At 38.5% G+C, this 22,357-nt stretch overlaps 1 protein-coding gene across 1 annotated transcript in view; it reads left to right on the top strand.

Annotated features, from left to right (window-relative positions):
• The window catches only part of E23 (Early gene at 23), a 36,096-nt gene extending 28,263 nt beyond the window's left edge, over nucleotides 1–7,833 (top strand). Inside the window, exons 13-14 of the mRNA XM_068224999.1 lie at nucleotides 2,824–3,032; nucleotides 5,982–7,833. Coding sequence (XP_068081100.1) covers nucleotides 2,824–3,032; nucleotides 5,982–6,168 — 396 coding nt within the window. The 3' untranslated portion in view covers nucleotides 6,169–7,833. The remainder of the gene's footprint in view (nucleotides 1–2,823; nucleotides 3,033–5,981) is intronic.
• Nucleotides 7,834–22,357: the final 14,524 nt, after the last annotated feature.

The following is a 22,357-nucleotide window of genomic DNA, read 5'->3' as shown; positions in this document are numbered from 1 at the left end:
ACATGAAAGCTTCCTTTTCATGAATGTTGGACTCTATCGACTCACCCATGTATTTGAATTTCTCTGCCTTCTTCTGCCTTCTTCATTTTTCCTTCGTTCACCTTAAATTCTCTGGGTGTTGACTCGATGTTCGTTATGAACTGTGTTTTCTCAAATGAAATCTGAAGCCCTGCCTTTGCTGCTTGCATCTGTAGTTGACTGATTTGTTGTGTGACCATGTCAAGAGAAAGAATTGAAAGGTCACCTGTGAAGGCTAAACAGGCAATTGTCAGGTCCTTGTTCTTACAACTTAGTCTGACCCCTTTCTCTACACCTTCCTTACACAATTCTTTACGCCACTTGCGAATAATTTTCTCGAGAACACAGTTGAATAGCAGAGGTGAGAGCCCATCTCCCTGCCTTACTGCTGTCCATATTTTGAAGGACTCAGAAATCTCTGCCCTGAATTTCACTTTGGAGGTTGTGTCCAACAGAGTTTTCTGAATGACTGTTCTTGTCTTATTATCTAAACCCAGTTCTTTTAGAACCTGGATCAGGGTACTTTGATCCAGTGATTCATAAGCCTTCTTGAAGTCAACGAAGGTCACTATGAATTTCTTACTTCTCAGTCATGTATGATAGAATTTATTTTAGATTCATGATTTGCTCAACACAAGATTGCCCTTTCCTAAACCCTAATTGGTATTCTCCCAGTTGCTGATTTAGCTGTGCTCCAGCTCTTGTTTGAAGTGCTTTTGCAAGAATCTTGTATGTTATCGAGAGGAGTGATATGCCACAATAGTTATTTCTGTCTGCTTCGTCACATTTATTGTGCGGGGGGTGAATCAGGGCTGATGTCCAGTCACTTGGCAGTTTGTCTGTTTCCCAAATCTTCCGGATAATATCTGTAAGCTTGTCAACTGCTTTGTCACGGGTGCATTCTTCCAAAGCTCGGTAACTATTGAGTCCTCACCTGGTGCTTTATTGTTTTTAAGTGATTGAATGATCTTCCTGATTTCTTCTTTGGTTGGTGGATTTGAGTCTGGATTAATGGGCATATTTTCTTGAAAGGAAAATTTTGATGTTGGAGCCTCTCAGTTGAGGAGGGACTCAAAGTATTTTGCCAGGATCTGACAGTTGTGTTTGTCACAGTAAGGAACTTTCCCATTGGAATTCCTAAAGTGAAGACTGGGTGGTCTGTATTTACTGATATTTTACTTGAAGGTTTTGTAGAAGTCGCGAGTGTTGTTCGTTTTGAAATCTTTGTCTATCTGTGTCAAATAATTTTTGTGGAATGTTCGTTTTATCCTGCATATGGTTTTGTCAGCCTACTTTCTCGCGATCAAGAACCTCTCTCTGTTTTCTTTGTTCTTCTGTTTGTTCCATCGCAGCCAGGCAAGTCGCCTTTGGTTTATGGCATCGTCGCATTCATTGGTCCACCAAGGATGCTTCCTCGATTTTGTTAGTGGGATGGTTTCCTTTGCCGTTTCAACTATGGCTTCTTTGAGTTGTTCCCAATTCTGCGGCTCAAGTGATTCAAGTTTCTGACTGAATTCTCTTTCAGTCCTTAAATTTTCCACATCAAACCTATTTATCTTTCTTCCCTGAAATCTCTTAGTGGATCTTGGAATAAGCTTCATTTTTATCTTTGAGAGATAGTGATCAGAGTCAAGATTCGCACTTCTTTAGACTTTTAAATTCTGGCTTTCTCTCTGAGATTTATGAGAAATAGCAACGTGGTCAATTTAGAATTCACTGAGATGGGGATTTGGGGATGTCCATGTTTTCTGTTTCTTAAGAATAGGATATTTATTAAGGAAATGTATTTATGAAGCAAGTTCTAATTTTTTTACTTGTGATTATTTTTGATAGCTTTGCACATAAAACATTCCTTCGAAAGATTTACTGTATTTATGAATCAAGTTCTGTTTTTCTGTTTGCTTGTGAATATCATTGAAAACTCCGTACATAAGACTCGTTCGAAAATGTATTTGAGGAACAAGCTTTATTATTGTTCTGTTTTTTCTGTTTGTTTATGAATATTGTTATCATATAGGAATGTTTACATTAATAATTGTTCCTCATTTCACATGCCTATCTTCATGTTAATCTGCTACTACTAAACGTTTTCATTCCTCCCCTGAAGGGGGAGGTGGGCCTCTTAGACGGTGATGCCGTCTCTCAGGCCGGGAGATTTGTTACGGTGAGGGTGATGTGCGGAGAAGGTGAGGGGGTGGGCGGCTGTGGCCTATAATACGAACTGTCCCCGCATTCGCCTTAGTGCAGGAGAATGGAAAACCACGGAAAACCATTCTCAGGATAGCTGACGGATGGGGCCAGGCGTGAAGTCCGGCACTGTGCCCCAGGCCCGTCTCCCGAATGCAGAGGCATAGAGCCACGGTAGAGCCGTGGCCAACTTTCCTCTGCTCGGTTGGCCAGTCAGTGTACAGAGTTATTGGACCATGGGCAAACCGTGGCCTCTTAAGGGACGAAACCCAAGGGCCGAAACCCACTCTGCATCCACCGACCTCATGTTAATCATGCCTCCCCAATAATTACCTGAAGTCAAAACACTGAAATATACTGAGAACTTACAACTGTTATATATAAAATACTCAGGTAAAAGAGCTAACAGAAGTGAAGTGTATAAATGTGAGGAAACAGGTTCAAAGTACATTCCACATCTTCTCATGAGATACACTATTAACAGCCTTCCTGTAATCTATAAAGCACATGTCTGCTAGATTTACATAGCCTCTATTCTCCCTTTGATGATCAAATACATGTATCAAATTCAGTGTCTCACATTGTAGAAAATGTAACTAATTTCTTTTGTTTTTGCAGAGTGTTGGGTTCTTTGTTGGAGCTTCATGTATGGATATGCAAGTCTCCATTACCATCAGTGCATTATACACGCTAGCAACGCAGCTGTTCGGAGGTTACCTTGCCACAAATATTTCACCTTGGCTCAAGTGGATGCAGTATCTAAGCATGGTTCACTACGCCTACCAGAACATGCAGATAGTCGAATTCAACGAACGCACACCTATCGAGTAAGTATTCGAAAATATTTCATTTTGTTAGGTTTTGGAATATTTTTGGTGCTTCAGAGTGTTGAAAGATTTCAAGTACAATGAATATTAAACAGCAAGAAATATTTTGATGTAATGCCTTATGGTAACAACATTGTTACTTGTATTTCATCAGAAATTGCACAATATTGTAGAAAGAGATAAACTACGAAGCGTATTTTTTTAAGGTCAATTTTGATATGTAGGAATTTTATTTTCACATGAAAACCACACTTGTATTTACTTTTCCACATAATTGACATCAACATTAAGGCATTTATCATATCAATCAACAAGCTTTTGTATTCCGTCGTCATAGAAGGTTGCTGCCCAACTTGATGGCCACTGCAACAGAGCCGTTTTGAGGCTATCATCTTCATCATGGTGCTGACCTCCGAGATGCTTCTTCAGGTGCAGAAACACGTGGCAGTCACTGGGCACTAGGTCGAGGCTGTATGGAGGATGATGAAATTGTTCCCAGCCAAATGATGTGATGAGATCTTGAGTTCGATGGGCCACACGTTGTCTGGCATTGTCATGCAGCAAAACGGTCCCTTTATTCAGCATGCCGCGCCTTTTATTTTGAATTGCACGACACCATTTCTTTAAGGTCTCACAATATAATTTGGAATTTAATGTGTCACCACGAGACAAAAAATCAACAAGCAACGCCCACTTCCTGTCCCAAAACACGGTACACATGTTTTTGCGGGCTGAAATTTTCTGCTTAAACTTCACTTACTTTGGCAGTGTTGAATGCTGTCATTCCATGGATTGTTGTCTTATTTCTGGTGTAACATAGGCCACCCATGTTTCATCGCCACTAACAATTTGGCTTAAAAATCGTCACCCTCAACATTATAACACTCAATAAAAGTCAAGGCGCTACCTAAATGTTCAATTTTGTGTGTCTCGGTCAACTACACACCCATCATGAGCACAAAATTCAATAATTTAAACATTCTGTAACAATGTCGTAGATAATGCTTCCTGAAATTTGAGGGAATTCCTCTGATAATGCAGAAATCATGAAGCGTCCGTTCACTCTCACTTTGTCGTTAACTTTCTGCACCAACTCATCAGTGATCACTCCATTCCTCACCATGAACATTCTTTTGGCCATCTTTGAGAGCTCTCACCCATTTTAAATACGCACAAACGAATGTATACACGGTCAGTTGTTGCCGCAATGGCCTCTGTGGCTTGCGAACAGATATAGATACATAATGTGCATGCGGGGACACCAACCACAGCGTTGCAGCGGCGGAATTAAAAAATGGTACTTACTTAAAAAATGCGCCTCGTATATATATATTTTCACTAAACTCTGTTTAAAATCTATTCAAACAATACAACAATGTAGAGTGGCCAAGTTTTATGAATTCTTACCTCTTCATCTTCCATGTATAAAGTTTATAATAATTATTAATCATATCATTTTCAAGATAAATATTGTTCTTGCACCTGAGTCAGATAACTAAAAATTGGCCATTTATTTTGCACTCTCCTCTTTTGAATATACTTCAAAAATTTGTATGTGAGGTTTCCCACTGCTGTGCTCAGTCCTTCGTAACACTGTTGAAAAGAAAGAAGTATTTAGGCCTTCAGATTCTTGTCTTTTATGATTATTGATGTAGGCTAAGTAGCAACTCAGGAACTTGGAAAATTATGATTTGTGGGCATTGGTAAACTTTAAGGTACTGTGCTATAAAAATGTAAAAATTGTGCCTATACATAGCTCATTATGCCACCCATTATCGTAATACAAAATATGAATTTATATACTGTATATTGTTTTGTCAGCTGCAATGTATTGTATCTAAATGCCTGGGCATTACAGAAATAATACATATTTTTGCTAGCAGATTGCAACCTTTAATGGTACTGAATTATTGTAATTCTACCCTGAAATTCATGGACATAAGTGTAACAGTCTTCATGTGAACAGACAGACAAATATGTATTTCATCTTCCTTGACATAGTTTCTAGAAATTATAAACTCAAAAAACAAAAAAGAGGCAACTACTATTGTTTTGATGAGATATCTTGATTCTCTACAGTCAGAAACTGTGGAATTAGAAATAGTTTTAGGCCTATTTTGGCAAACTTGAACTACGTATTTCTTCTTCATAGAATTGGTTTTCTAAAACTGAGCTAGGGCCACTTATAATCCTGAAACATTGAGAAACCAAAAAGAGGCTTGATCAGATAGCCAGATAGTGTTTGCATGGCCTCTTTTTTAGACCTCTTCTAATTTATTGACCTTCAATTTTGTTTTTGTAATATATTCAGTGATTCAAAGTGTTGGAAGATTTCAAATCGTTTTCCTTCTTGGGATTTATAAAATGCTTTCAGTCAGTCAGAATACCATGTAACTTCCTTTATGGTCTTCAAGCTAATTTTTGCTTATGATATAAAATTTGCCTGTTTAATTACTTTTTTTTTTTTTTTTTGCGTTGCACCGACACAGATAGGTCTTATGGCGACGATGGGATAGGGAAGGGCTAGGAATACAGCCCCAGCATTTGCCTGGTGTGAAAATGGGAAACCACGGAAAACCATTTTCAGGGCTGCCGACAGTGGGGTTCGAACCTACTATCTCCCGGAAACTGGATACTGGCCGCACTTAAGCGACTGCAGCCATCGAGCTCGGTTTTAATTACTTTATTCTAAGCTGAAGGATTTCAGAAAAATTGTTTGAAATTATTTTAAAAATCATTGTTTATTAAAGAAAACCCTTCTAGATTTTTTAAGTTCAACTTTCAAGTTTATGTACTAAACTTGTTATTTCAAATTGTTTTCAGTTAGACCCTGTACAGGGTTGATTTATAAATATCTCTGTCATAATTTAGTTCACGAAGTTCAGTAGAAAAGTGATTATTCAAAAAATGTCTGTTACACTAATTTTCAAATGCTCTCATCTTTTATAGGTGTGCTGAGCAGTCAAAATTCGACGCATGTACCAACAGTACTAAATACATTCCTGTGTCGGCCATCTTGGAGGCGCAAGGAGCCTGCTTACCACTGTGGGCAAATACTCTGGTGCTGTTACTCTTTCTTCTCATCTTCCGAATCCTGGGTTACATCGTCCTCCGCTATTTCCGACGGCCCAAGTGACGAGACGGAAATTGAGTGTTGTGCCGTGGACAGGAGAAAACAAAAGAATGGCTGTGTCGTGTAGCATTATTTTTCGAACAAGTTTTTAAAAAGCGACATCCTCGGTGTTTCTCGTGTTTGTTTGTTGTTTTTTTAAAATATTTTTTTAAATGTATAAGTCGTAACGTTGAACGATAAACTCGAAAGGTGATGAATGTCAACATTTGTGGTCTCATTCCTACTAAAGGGTGCTGTTGCAGGATTTAGCAGTGCCTTTAGATATGAAACATGTGCCAAGAAGCAAGTAAGCTATCACATCAAATGCAAGCGGTGAAGTGATTTCGGTTGCAGTACAAGTGTTCATAAAAACAAAACATGAAAATGAAGAGACGAATAGTCGAGAACCTCAAAGCACGTGATGGCCTGTCTGTTGTTCATTGTGTTCTGTTTTTATATATAGCATTACTTGACATTTACAAAAGTATATGTGTATCTGTTTTGTTTGTCCATGGAAAAATAATCCCACCTCAGTACCTTTCTCATGTACTCATCTCATCACAGAAAGAAGGGGAAGAGATAAGAGGTTTTACCATCATTTTATCAAATGTTGTTACCGTGTATAAAGAAAATTATCAGTACAGTAGAGTTAGCTTCTCTCAAAATATAAAGCACTATAAATAATATTCTCCCTATACCAGCCTTCATCTGGCAGCATGTTTTTATAAATATATTACCAAACTGTGGGACTTATGTAGGCAGCAGCAATGAATGTTGAATGTGTGAGAATGCAAGCCAGTGTGTGGTGTATAAAAAAAAAGACTTGTGGCTTGACTGTACATAGATGCATAATACTTCTACTACCCAGAAGACCTCATGAAAAAAAAAAAATTATGGCAGGAAATGTATAGTCGCCGAAACAATGCAGATTCGTAGTGGTAATTTATTTTGTATATGTTTTTAGAAAACAAAGGAGTCCTATGATAAATTTTGAGTATGCATTAGGAAGGAATTATCACAGACTACCTGTAGCATATTGTTTCTGAGTGGTATAAAGAAAATAACAAAACAATCTTAAAGAATTTGTCCAGTGAGTAGAGATACATGCATAGATAAGGTGATATTCATATGTCAATTATGGGAAGATACGTGCCATAGTGTAAAACATTTTTGTGAACTCAAAATTAAAATTTGAAAAGAACCTCATTTGGAAGTACTATATATACAGTGGCACCTCCCTTTACTGAAGCATATTATAAAGTTTTACTGCATAAATTGCATGCATAATTCAACCCAAATAAGATGTCGGCCACCTGCACTAATTCCTATTTCATGATTTAAGATAGAAAGTAGTTGGATCACGGCGACATTCTAAATGGATTTTTCACTGTATATCTAAATCAAAATTCTTCAGATAGATATTTATGTAGACACATGATCTTCAAATCAAATACATACAGGTATGTAATGTTTATAAAATCATATTTTATTTCCTGAAATCAGGTCTTTTATTTGAAAATTGTTGTTTACCATACTACTTCATATTTATTTTAATTCCTGTTATCAAAATGGGTTTATCTCGCTCAATTTCATTTTTGTTATTCGAGAAATATGAGTAAATTATTAAACGAGGCCAGCATATTACATAAAATATAAAAGGAGACATCACAAAACAGTAAAAAAAATAACCCACAGTATTTGAACATTTCAGTTTTGTCTAACACGTTTTTAATGTCACCTAACTCCTTTAAATTTTTGGCATCACTGGGGTAAGAAAGGTCAAGAATTGGGAGGGTAGTGGCTTGAAATGAGGTAGTGTGAGAATGGGAACTGGTAGAAAAGCATTTTCATGGCTGCTGATGCCCCATTAGTCTTCAGAATACAAGCTTGCTATTACACAACTTGCAAATGTTCTGGTATCATTAAAAGACATATTCTTTTGTGCCACTTACCATGCCTCTAAGTTGTCATTCCTCTGAATTATTTATTTCATAGCTTGGTAATACTAGTCGACTATTACATTTGACATCAAGTTTTTAATGAATACAGATGAACCTCAGTTATACGTTTTCAAAGGGAGACCGCTAAAATAATTTATAAATGAGAAAACGTAAAAGGGGAATTTTGTTATGAAACTGAAACTGCATTATTAAATTATTACTCAAACTACTGTGTAAGAATGCAATAAATGAAACACACACTCTACAGTATTTTAAGTACAGTACTCTACTTACAGTACTTGTATACAGGCAGAGTACTAGTACTTTACACTGGTTTTTAAAACAATTATAAATTTTTCTTTGCTTCTTTGATTTTTCCATGCAGTCATACACTAGTTGGTTACATATGTTTGTGCTGTGATAAATGCGTTCCATAAATATGTGGAGCATTGGTATCTACTGTCACCTCTGGGGTGACCAACTATCCTGCATTCTAAGATATTTTGTTAATGTCTCATGTGTGACATAATTTGTGCCACAATTGTTTCGTTTTCTATGTGAACAAATTTTTCATATCATTGTTATCAGTACAGATTTTCACAATACACAACTGTCCTGCCATCTAGCTTCAACTAAACATAGCATAACCATTGCCAGCAGTATGATCTTTAAAAGTGCAAAGAAGCATGTTATGCGTTCTGGATGTACCTTCCAACTCCCAAGTTATCGTTAGTCCGTGGAATGATGTGTGCAGCCATTCTGTAGCACGAAGCGCATCAACATATACATGTTGCATTAACTGGAGTTCTTTAAATTTTTGTCATTTTGGAAATGGGTTTAACATTGGATAGTGATGACTATACTTCTACATTGTCACAAAAAAGAAAGCCATAATTTAAACCCGAGGAGGCAAAAGGTAAAAATAAACATGTATGTGCATATAATGCAAAGTGGGAAACCAACATGCCATACTTATTTCCCGATCGAAATAACAAACCCGATTTCTAAACTTTACAAGAAGACATTCAGTATTTCTCATGGATGAAGGGTCTTCAACCCAGACACTGCAAAAGAAATTGTACAATAAAGATGAGTGAAATGTATTTTTTCATTATATTACTTCCCTACTCTTGGTCAAATTTTTTTTTATAATTTTTCTTTTAAAATTATAGCTTAAATGTAGCTATCCCCCAAAATTGTGGAATTTTCCCCTGTTTTGACTGTCTTATCCCTCATTCCTTCCTTCAAAGTTGGTCACTCTAGTCACCTCACTTAACACATTGTCGGCAACAACCCTTTTATCCGCTGGTAGTGTCAAAAAGGTTATCTCCAAAGAATCCTATTGAATTCGATGGGATTAGATGTTGTCAATTTTCTCTGTGCGACTCATATCTTCAGTACTGCATAATATATAAATGAGTAAGTACATTAATATGTTTTGCAATCAATCAATAAATACTGATCTGCATTTAGGGCAGTCACCCAGGTGGTGGATTCCCTATCAGTTGCTTTCCTAGCCTTTTCTTAAATGATTTCAAAGAAATTGGAAATTTATTGAACATCTCCCTTGGTAAGTTGTTCCAATCACTAACTCTCCTTCCTATAAATTAATATTTGCCCCAATTTGGCCTCTTGAATTCCAACATTATCTTCATATTATGATCTTTCCTACTTTTAAAGACGCCACTCAAACTTATTCGTCTACTAATGTCATTCCACGCCATCTCTCTGCTGACAGCTCGGAACATACCACTAATTAGCATCCTACATACCACTTAGTCAAGCAGCTCGTCTTCTTTCTCCTAATTCTTCCCAGCCCAAACTTTGCAACATTTTTGTAACGCTATTCTTTTGTCGGAAATCACACAGAACAAATCGAGCTGCTTTTCTTTCATGGAGACCAGACAAATGTGATGTATTAATGAGAAACCATATAACCGAAAAACATATAATTGTTCTAAATATTAATGGACAAAGTTTGGTGCCTAAAACCTCTAGTGTATAACTGCAGAAAACATAGACATGAATAACATATAAATGAGGTTCAATTGTATAACATATCTTTCTGTGATCCTGAAAAAAATGTGAAGGGAAACTAGTGAAACGAATTGTTGGGTTGCCATATAAGAAGTAAATTTTCAGAACAAGGAATGCCCACACCATTTAATTCTGCTTTAAAAAAGTGCAAGGAAGATCAGTTTAGGGTATCTGTTGAAAAAATGGGGGAAGAGGTATAACATGTATTAAATCAGCTAGGCCTATAGGTAAAATATGGCAGGGACGTACTTGTAATGAATGATTGAATGAATAAAAGTGAAGTTAGGAAATGAAAATAATAGATAAAAATGTATGTTACAGTTTTAAATGATGATTGTACATAAGTGATAGTTAACCAAGAGATTGTAATTGAGACTATCATACTCTAGTTTGGTCTTCAACAGGAATGGTAAAAAATTATGTCTACTGAGTGGGAAGTAATTAAGGCATGGATAGTACTTCACAAAACAACACAAAATATGAATGTACATCCTATGTTTGATCCACATTCAAATTCAAGTACTCAAGAAGTGCTCAAAATGTGTCACAAGTTTGATAGCAGTTTGGGTACTGAACTGCATATTTTGAGTGTTGCTGGGATTTGTGGATGATGTTATAAATGAGAATCTTATGTTATTTTGGCTATGAAGAAAGACCAGACATCATCAAACTCATAATGATTAGATGGTACCAGTAAATGAAATGATCTGAGACTTTTAAGACAGAAATCCTAACTCCAAAATAAACATGAAATGCCCCTCCATTCAAGCTAATAATATAAATAAGCATGCATAAATAGTCAACCATATGTTAATAGGGATTTTTGGTTTTACTATCCATGCCTCGATTATGTCCCACATTTTTGGGAATAACCTGCAGATGAAATTTAGGTTAAGGGGGTAGAGTAAGATAGAGAACTAAGTACAACTGGGGATTATGGAGGAGTTTTATTTGGTCACAGAAACTTGTGGACTCAGAAAGGAAGTCTTGGACAAAGGTAGCATCTAACTTGATTTTTTGACTGATCTACTTCTTGTAAGATCTATAATTATACTTCCTATCAGTGCAAAGAATTCATATCCTTTTTTGCTGTTTACTGTTATTTTCACATCTAAATCATGGATATTTGAATTGATATTAAGTAGGTACATCAAAAGTTCTGCAAAAATGTTTGATTTCAAACTCACTCATTATGAGGTTAAAGAGTTCATTTTACATATTATATTAGCATACCAAGAGAATAAAATACCAGTATATTAATATTTTCAATTCATATCCTTGTATATAAAATTAATTTTGGCATACATTTGCAAAAATTACTTGAGTAGTAAATTCTTTTTACTGGCATTTCAGTGTTAATTGAGTGCTTAGTAAATAACCATCAAAGATTTTAAAAATTACCTTTGTGAAAGATCGGTAGATCAATCATTGTTCTTTCTAGTTCACTTTTTAATGTGTTGTTATGTGGTATTATATTTGCCTTTACCAGATTTCACAGTTAAAATGTATATTTTTAGTTTAAAAACAAGCTGAATTAATAGAACACAGAGTTTGTTTGATGATATATCACCGCATGTATGTATTCTGTGAATTGCATATTGTAAATTTTGTTTTGAATGTGTTTGAAGTTCTTGTACATATAAATCCTAGTCCTACTTATAAGACTCAGTAAATATGTTATAATATATAAATAAAATGATGTTCTGTAGAATTGTCTGCAGTAGAATATTTTCATTTTCCTAATTTGAAGAATAACCTGATAAGTGCAGCTGAATTTAATACCATGAAAGGTAACTTCCTCCTGGTATTAGAAATATTTAAATTTTCAATAATAAACTTTGAAAAAAATGATAGGTGGTCTGTGAGAATAGCTTCCCAATGAATAGTCGACATTATATATGTTCGTGATGTTGAGCATACCTCTCAATAAACAAATAGCACACCCTCTTCTCTCACTGTCTTACTCTTCTTCCAGTACTGTACAAACATGTAAGCAAGTTTGCTGCCATCAGTATCTTGAATCTATATATGCAACTTTATGATAAAGACACGGAAAAAAAAAAAAAGTATATACTAGTAAACCAGATAACCTAGTCCCATAGTGTTTTTGAGAGCAAACTGCTGAAAGATGCTATTTATATTAAATAAAAATCTGTTATAGAAATAAGTGTATAAATGTTTTAATCATCCCTACCTACCTGATATAAATTCCTTGGTTAGTATAAAATTCCAAATTATTATTATTATTATTATTATTATTATTATTATTATTATTATTATTATTATTATTATTATTATTATTATTATTATTATTATTATTATTATTATTATTATTGGCATGATATAGCTATGTTGAAACACTTCATAGCACTGTTAGCAATGTTAATGTTTCAAATTCCAACTAAAAGTTTTTCCATCAAGATAATATATATATATATATTTTTTACATACTGCAGAGATCAGACTGCATCTATATACAATGATCACTGTTGGGAGTATTATGCAAACAAGAGTGTAAGAGGACTCTTTCACTAGTCATCTTGGACTCATGTTAACCGTGGTGGCTCGTGCTGAATTATATTGGTGGTTCTGCTCTGTGATGCCCAGTCCATTGCAGTAAGTGTAATAGACAAATCTAAATTTGTATTGCATATAGGAGCTTGTGTATATCCATCCTCCAACCCCACAAAAACGCCATACTCCATGTCTTATCAGCTTTGAAGTTCACAAAAATGTACAGAAAATACACAGGTTAACATACATCTCAATTTGCAAGACCCCGATTTCGAGGACTTCGACAATGTAAATAACTGACTTGTACAAAAAGCAACGGTTAAAAAGTTACAAAATATAAAGCCTTTCTTCCACTTATCGAAAAAATATTGATCTAGTATCAATACACTCATATTTACAGACGTTCGGAGACCTGCATACAACTTTGGAAGCTTAATCTCTTCGAATGACATCTATGTACCATATTTCTACATTGTTCATTACATATGCATAAATTGTGTTCTTAACACCACTACTACCTTTGATGACATATGGGGGAGGGGATCAAATTAGGTGGGTAGGGTTGAGGCTCTGGTAATGGGGGATTCCATCGTTAGGCATGTGGGGAAAGTGTGTGGAGGAAAGGGAACCAGGGTAGAGTGTTATCCAGGAATTAGGTTGAGGCAGATGTTGAGGAAAGTAGAAGAGAAGGAAGAGGGAAAGGAGAAGGTGGTAGTGTTTCACGTTGGTACTAACAACGTAAGGCAAGCAGGTATAAGTACCAACATAGTTAGGGATGTGTGGGATCTGGTAAACGCAGCACGGATTAAGTTTAAGGAAGCGGAGATTGTTATAAGTGGAATACTCTGTAGGAGGGATACTGACTGGAGGGTGATTGGGAATTTAAATGAAACTATGGAGTGGGTATGCGGGAAACTGGGAGTGAGATTTCTAGATCCTGATGGGTGGGTAGGAGATAGGGATCTGTGCTCAGATGGCCTTCACTTAAACCGCAGTGGTACATACTTGTTTAGAAGGGTTATAGGCAGGTGCATTCAGGGAAACAGGGTGGCCTAGGGAGCGGTGTTAGCCTCTTCAGTCCCGAGCCTGTTGATGCATTCAATGTGTTATATTTTGCTCAAATAATTTTTAAAAATTCACCATAGAAAATTAGTGTGTTTCACTAAGTTGTTTTATTCGTGTAGCATATATGCTACGTCAGGACTCAGAGTTGACTTTCCTACCTTTATTACATTTTTCCTTAAATTACTTTGTTTTATTGTAAGTAGACAAAACCACATGTAGAGCATATGCTACATATGGACTGAGGAGGTTAAGCGAACAGGGAACTGGAAATCAAGTAGGGATGACATAAAAATGTTAGTGCTCAACTGTAGAAGTATTGTAAACAAAGGAATTGAATTAAGTAATTTAATAGATATATACTTACCAGATATTGTAATAGGAGTTGAATCATGGCTGAGAAATTATATAATGGATGCAGAAATATTCTCACGGAACTGGAGTGTGTAACGTAGAGATAGGATAGGAATGGTAGGAGGGGGAGTATTCATTCTGGTGAAAGAAGAATTTGTAAGCTACGAAGAAGTTAAGGATAAAAACATGAAATTCTGGGTGTAAGACTCATCTCTAAAAATAATAGGCAACTTAATGTCTTTGGAGTGTACAGACCGGGAAAGGGTAGCGCTGATGCTGATTCGGAAATTATTTGATAAGATAATCACCTATGTGGGAAACGATAAGGAAAGCAACGTGACTGTAGCGGGTGATCTCAATTTACCAAATGTCAATTGGGAAGGTAATGCGAATAACAGGAAGCATGAACAACAAGTGGCAAATAAGTTAATATGGGAAGGGCAGCTGATTCAGAAAGTGATGGAACCAACTAGAGGGAAGAATATTTTGGATGTGGTGCTGATAAACCAGATGAGCTCTATAGAGAAACCAAAGTAATAGATGGTATTAGTGATCACGAAGCTGTTTTTGTCGTAGTTAAAAATAAATGTGAAAGAAAGGTAGGTATTAAAATTAGGACTATTAGGCAGTACCATATGGCTGATAAAACAGGCATGAGGGAGTTTTAAAAACGTAACTATGATCGCTGGAAAATGGTAAATAAAAATGTAAACTGACTCTGGGATGAGTTTAAAAGGAATTGTTGAGGAATGTAAAAATAGGTTTGTACCTTTAAAGGTGGTGAGGAATGGTAAAGACCCATTATATTATAACAGAGAAGTAAAGAGACTAAGGAGGAGGTGCAGGTTGGAACAAAATAGAGTTAGAAATGGTTATGGAAGTAAGGAGAAATTGAAGGAACTTACTAGGAAATCGAATCTAGCAAAGAAGTCAGCTAAGGATAACATGAAAAATGGAAGGGTATGTATAGGTACTTTAAGGCAGAAACAAGTTCAAAGAAGGATATACCAGGAATCATTAATGATCAAGAGGAGTGTGTATGCAAGGATCTTCAAAAGGCAGAAATATTCAGTCACCAGTATGTAAAGATTGTTGGTTACAAGGATAATGTCCAGATATGGGAGGTAAGTAATACTAATGAAGTATTAAAATTTACCTATGAAAACAATGACATTTACAATAAGATACAAAAGTTGAAAACTAGAAAAGCAGCTGGAATTGATAAGATTTCTGGGGATATACTGAAGGCAATGGGTTGGGATATAGTACCATATTTAAAAATACTTATTTGATTATTGTTTGGTTGAAGGAGCTATACCAAATGAATGGAGAGTTGCTATAGTAGCCCCTGAGTATAAAGGAAAGGGTGATAGACATAAAGCTGAAAATTACAGGCCAGTCAGTTTGACATGCATTGCATGTAAGCTTTGGGAAAGCATTCTTTCAGATTATATTAGACATTTTTGCAAAATTAATAACTGGTTTGACAGGAGGCAGTTTGGGTTTAGGAAAGGTTATTCCACTGAAGCTCAGCTTGTAGGATTTCAGCAAGATATAGCAGATATCCTGGATTCAGGAGGTCAAATGGACTGCATTGCGATTGACTTGTCTAAGGCATTTGATAGGGTAGATTAAGGAAGACTACTGGCAAAAATGAGTGCTATTGGACTAGAAAAAAGAGTGACTGAATGGGTGGCTATATTTCTAGAAAATAGAACTCAGAGCATTAGAGTAATAATTAAGACGGGAATTCCTCAAGGCAGTTATTGGACCTTTATGTTTTCTTATTTATATCAATGATATGTGTAAAGAAGTAGAATCAGAGATAAGGCTGTTTGCAGATTATGTTATTCTGTACAGAGTAATAAATAAGTTACAAGATTGTGAGCGGCTGCAGGGTGACCTCGATAGTGTTGTGAGATGGACGGTGGGCAATGGTATGATGATAAACGGGGTTGAAAGTCAGGATGTGAGTTTCACAAATAGGAAAAGTCCTCTCAGTTTTAATTACTGCATTGATGGGGTGAAAGTTCCTTTTGGGGATCATTGTAAGTACCTAGGTGTTAATATAAGGAAAGATCTTCATTGGGGTAATCACATGAATATGATTGTTAATAAAGGGTACAGATCTCTGCACATGGTTATGAGGGTATTTAGGGTTTGTAGTAAGTATGTAAAGGAGAGGGTGTATAAGTCTCTGGTAAGACCCCAACTAGAATATGGTTCCAGTGTATGGGACCCTCACCAGGATTACTTGATTCAAGAACTGGAAAAAAACAAAACAAAGAAAAGCAGCTCGATTTGTTCTGGGTGATTTCCGACAAAAGAGTAGCGTTACAAAAATGTTGCAAAGTTTGGTCATTACTGTGTCGACATGATGGCTAAAATGATATCGGAAAGATTAAATTACATAATCGAAACCAGGAAAAACTGAAAGCTGACGATTATATTCACTTAAGAGATGCTTTGAATCAAGATGCTAATATAAACGCTGACCATATTGGACAACATATCATCTTGGCTTCATCTTTCACAGGATTTCCGCGGTATATGCATGGAAAATGCAAGATGCCATGACCTTTGTTCGTCATTATGGAAAACCAGTCTTCTCTGTCACTTTTACGTGCAACCCCGAGTGGACAGAAGTTATACAAGAACTGCCTTTCGACCTACATGATAGAATAGCTAGAGTCTTTCAACTTATCACTAAAGACGAGATTTTTGGAAAAGTCTATTGGGTGGGCGTGGGTTGCTGCACTGCCATATGTTATTTTGGCTCGAAACAAAACATTCATTCGGACGAAATCGATAATATTATATCTGCTGAACTACCTGACAAAGACGAAGTTACATCATTGTTTGACATCGTGACCGAAAATATGGTACACGGACCAAGCGGGGAAGATAACCTTACGTCACATTGTATGGGAAACGACATCAGTTCCAATAAATATCCTAGGCGTTTCGTTGCTGAAACCCAAACCGGTGAGGATGGATATCCAGTTTATCACTGACGACACGTTGACAATGGTGGACAGGTTGCCACTTTAATTGTTCGGGGAAGGACCGTTTCTATCGATAATAGATGGATTGTCGCACCACCCAGACCACCTCCCGAGAAGATCGACACCTCATCCGAATGGCAATATGACAGGGAATGGCAGCAGGTAGTGTTTTCGGACGATTCCAGGTTCTGTTTGTTTCAAAACGATGGCCGCATTTTGGTTCGCCGCAGACACGGGGAGAGGCATCACATTGACTGCATTCGCACAATACATACAGCGCCAACTCAAGGCCTTATGGCGTAGGGTGCTATTGGGTACAAGCACAAATCACAGTAGGTGCGTGTCCAGGGTATTATGATCAGTTTGACCTACGTGAATGACATCCTACGACTCGTAGCAATACCCTTTCTGCATCACACCCCAGGACAATGAGCGACCACATGCTGCTGCAGGAACACATGCCTTCTTGTTGTCACACGATGTCAGACTTTCGCTCTGGCCCGCCCGATCACCGGACTTGTCGCCAATCGCAAATGTGTGGGATATGATGAAACGACGGGTGCTGCGCTGTGACCCAATGCCAACCACCAAAGATGAACTGTGGAACCAGGTGAATGCAGCATGGATGGGTATACCTCAGGACGCCATTCGCGCCTTATACGCGTCGATGCCATCACGCATGGCACAAGTTATCAGTGTCCATGGAGGACCCAGTGCCTACTAGGCAGCAGAACACATGCTTAACCTAGGTGACTGAAATGACAATCATTTCTGCAGAACATACCAATGAGCATGCCCTGTGAATATGAACTTCCTATCTCTAGTCTTTCAACGTGTTCTGTTTTTCATGAACATGAGTTTAATTACAGAAAAAGGAAATAATTAACTGATAAGATAACAGGGCTTGTAAAAATTACTTTTACTAGTTTCACTCAGCTAAAATGGAATAAAAATGTAATATTTTCACCACAAAGTGGGGGGGGGGATTCTCTCCCACGCCTCCATCTAATCGCCGCTACTGCCCGGAACGGTATCCCAACAGGCGACATCGGGCTGCTACGACATTCTGCCGTGTTGAAAGACGCCTAAGGACAACAGGCGTGATTTCCAACCAGCCACCAGTCCGCGATAGGCCCGTTACATCGGGTGAAACAGAAGAGTCCGTTCTGGAGGCAGCTCGTAATAATCTACACATCAGTAAGTTACAAGGGCGATTGCATGACAGGTGAATACCAGCCAGCATCCGTCTGGCGAATACTACGTGAACATAAATATCACCCATACCATCTTGAGCTACCCCAAGAGCTCCATGGGCGGGATTTCGAAGCTCGAATGGAGTTCTGTCGTTGGCTATTACGAATAGGCAGGCTGGACAATGATGCAGCATTCGTATCGAATATCTTGTTCTCGGACGAATCGCGCTTCCGCAATAATGGGAACGTCAATCGCCACAACATGCACTCTTGGAGTCCGGACAATCCTCACTGGGTGCGACAGGCGGCTCATAAAGTACGATGGGAAGTGAATATTTGGTGTGGTATCTGGGGGGATCGCCTGACGGGACCTTATTTCTTTGTGGGCTATTGGACGGGCCCACGCTACCTGCACCTTCTGCGTCAGGAACTCCCACTGCTGTTGGAGGACGTGCCCTTGCACGATCGTTTGACGTTGTGGTTGCAACAGGATGGAGCTCCACCACATTCGACTTTGCCCGTTCGTAACAATCTGAACGAGAAACTTCCAGGGAAATGGATAGGACGAAGAGGCCCTGTTTCTTGGCCTGCCAGATCACCGGATTTTAACGCCGTTAGACTTCTTCTTGTGGGGACATTTGAAGAACGTCGTTAACACTAAAGCGCCGGAAAACCCCGACCAGCTTCGGCAACTCATCACGGACGCCTGCCGAGCAATTACACCTGGAATGCTTAAGCGTGCAAAACGCTCTGTTGGATACCGGGCCCGAATGTGTATAAACCAAAACGGTCATCACAGCGAGTAGGCTACTTGTGTTCCTATTATTTCCGGTCTATCTGTGTCCGGACTGATAACTAATCGGCCCTTCTTAGGGCCACACACACATTCATTCACACACAATTTGAATGAAAGCGGGTATTGAACTTACAATGCGTGCGGTACGTATTAAACAAATATTTCAAACATTTGTAATATTCGTCCCGCACTCGATCCTCCCACCTGACATGCAAGCCCGCTCCGCCACGCATTGACCAACTACACTACGGTTCCGTACGGCACACTGGGCAGCGTATAGCAAGTATTAGGTTTAGTGCGGTCACAATATCAATTTAGTGTTTCGCCGGCGTGTCAGGTTCATACCGTATGATCTAGAAGGCACGCGCATGTCTTTCAGTGATTAATACGAGTATAACATTGCGGCGTCCTATCATGGTGAGGCGGTAAATACCAAGATATCCGGTTGTGTTGTCTGAGCATACCGGCAGGGCAGATGTTTTCAGGACGGAATGAATATTGTGGGTTGCATAGAACAACATTGGAAGAGGCGGCTGAATCATGCTGTATAATATTAAATTGAGTGAGGGTGAGGGAGAGGGAGAGATAGAGATAGAAAGAGTATTTCCTTAATTCCTCATTAAGCTTGAAAGCCAACTTAATTATGAATATCTTGATTGATAATTTATTATCATGTACTTGGGTAAGGTAACCTCCATTATTGATACTTACATTGAGATGAGTTTGTTGATGGTTATGTCTGGTAATTTCAATATGTAACTAGTGAACTTGGCAGCAGTGATGAGCCATTAAAAAAGGAGAATAGGGCGGCGATATTTGCTTTTTAGTGTACAACCTTACGCGCCGACTACTATAGACTCCTCAAAATCAGATTTCATATAGTACAAGATTTATTAAGTTATTTTTAGGATCCAAGTTAGAATTCCAATTTTTCTACAGTAACAGTTTTACTCCAGCCTCTGTGGTGTAGTGGTTAGTGTGATTAGCTGCCACCCCGGAGGCCCGGGTTCGATTCCCGGCTCTGCCACGAAATTTGAAAAGTGGTACGAAGGCTGGAACGGGATCCACTCAGCCTCGGGAGGTCAACTGAGTAGAGGTGGGTTCGATTCCCACCTCAGCCATCCTGGAAGTTATTTCCGTGGTTTCCCACTTCTCCTCCAGGCAAATGCCGGGATGGTACCTAACTTAGGCCACGGCCGCTTCTTTCCCCCTTCCTTATTTATCCTTTCCAATCTTCCCATCCCCCCGCAAGGCCCCTGTTCATCATAGCAGGTGAGGCCGCCTGGGCGAGGTACTGGTCATCCTCCCCAGTTGTATCCCCGACCCAGAGCACATTGCCCTTGAGGCGGTAGAGGTGGGATCCCTCGCTGAGTCCGAGGGAAAACCGACCTTGGAGGGAAAACAGATTACGAACGAACAATTTTACTTAACGCCATCAAGCAACAAAATATGAACATTTTGAAAGGTGACAAAGCAACAAATATTAGTGCTGATTCCGCAGAATGCGATGGTGTTAAGGAAGTAGTACATTATTCTTCGCTATTTTATTACCAAAGCTGGTTGTGCATCGTTATTGGCTGTGTGGAAGCTAGACAAAAGTATTGCTCATGAGGAAATTCTCTCCATTGCGTAGGCTACTCTTCGGAAAGCTAGATCCATAGACGTCAAAGAGCACCTCCCATCTACAATATTATATTTTTAATTTTGTTAGCATCCTGAAAATTATCAAGCCTGTTACAGGGATAAGGTATAACAAGGACACAAAACATGATTATAAAACTGTTGATAAAAGATAGGGAAATAGTAGAAGAGATTAAGGACAATAACACATTATGTAGCATATACGTGATTTCGTAAAATCGCTACAGATCCCCTAACTGCCGAGATTGAAATAAATTTTTATGGTATTATTAGGGATGCCTGGCATTTTGCATGTCTTTACAAAAAGGTTCGGTATCGTTCCACGAGCACCCTCCATCAGTCCAATCACCTCAGTACGGTACATTCGAGGTTGTACTTGTTTTTATACTGCAGTACGGTACTGTAGGTTAATAGATAGCCTTCTTCGCGTTGTGAACCTCATGTGGCTGGTCTGAATTCAGTTCGAACCTCACGGTTGGATCCAGTATATAGCCAGTCAGTGGCGGCCGGTCAGTACGTGCTACCGGGCTCCAGCACGTAGCTTGGAACTGTAAGGAATATTATTTATGTACAGTACAATTATCCTGGTGCCTTTTCGTTGTTTTGAGTACGATATGAATTTGTGTTTTGTGAAAATCAGGACGAGATCTGTCGAACACCTAGCGCCGTTCTCCCGGGGAATAAGGCTCGTGCTCATGTGAAGTGAGCCCTTGCCTGTAGCCTGAAGGAAGCAATACGCAGGCGCAGCCAAGCTTGCAACACTCCCCCTAGCCGGCGGAGTATACCGTAAACCGGGATCAACTTTCACTGATCCCGTTTATAGTTACTTCCTCTTCCGCAAGGGGGTGGAATTACTCGATGTCTCCTGCTACCCGGAGCGCAGCGAGGGATCCAATCGGCCGTGCTTATGTTGAACGTGGTAAGCGAATCTGCCACTAGAGAGTAGCATCGTCTGGGTTCGAAAGTAAAGCGTAAGTGGAGGCATTCTATCTCACACATGCTTATTAAAATATCCATCTTCCTTTTGTGTCAAAAATAAGGAATTCGTAGGTGAGTCAAAGAATCTTTGACTGACCCTAAATGTTATCCCGCATTACAATGTAATTTACTCTGGTGAAATGAAATAGCGTATGGCTTTTAGTGCCGGAAGTATCCGAGGACATGTTCGACTCGCCAGATGCAGATCTTTTGATTTGACACCCGTAGGCGACCTGCGATGATGAGGATGAAATGATGATGACGACAACACGTACACCCAATGATGGTTAAAATTCCAGACCCTGCCGGGAATCGAACCCGGGATCCCTGTGACCAAAAAGGCCAGCGCGCTAACCATTTAGCCATGGAGCCGGACATTTACTCTGGTAACCTAATAGGGGATGTCTCAATGAATCAGTTGGCAGCTCTTTCAGTTGCTTTGTGCAGTTTTTAATCTCGCGGTTATATTACTGGTGCGTGTTTTTCCTGTCATTGTGTTAGTGCTAAAGTTTATACGAAGATTTATCAAATTATTTATCCACTGCAGTGTATATAAAGTGAAATTAAATTAGTGTTCTTAGTGGGGATCTATATTCCCACGATTCTATTTGCACTGATGTAAGTTGCGCCATTAGGTTAGTAAAAACAATATTTCTTCAATGAATTATTTATCTCGCAGGCAGTTGTCGAAGA

The sequence above is a fragment of the Anabrus simplex genome, chromosome 1 (assembly GCF_040414725.1).
Source record: "Anabrus simplex isolate iqAnaSimp1 chromosome 1, ASM4041472v1, whole genome shotgun sequence".
Taxonomy (NCBI): domain Eukaryota; kingdom Metazoa; phylum Arthropoda; class Insecta; order Orthoptera; family Tettigoniidae; genus Anabrus; species Anabrus simplex.
The sequence above is the reverse complement of the archived record's forward strand: the minus strand, read 5'-3'. Positions and strand labels throughout refer to the sequence as shown.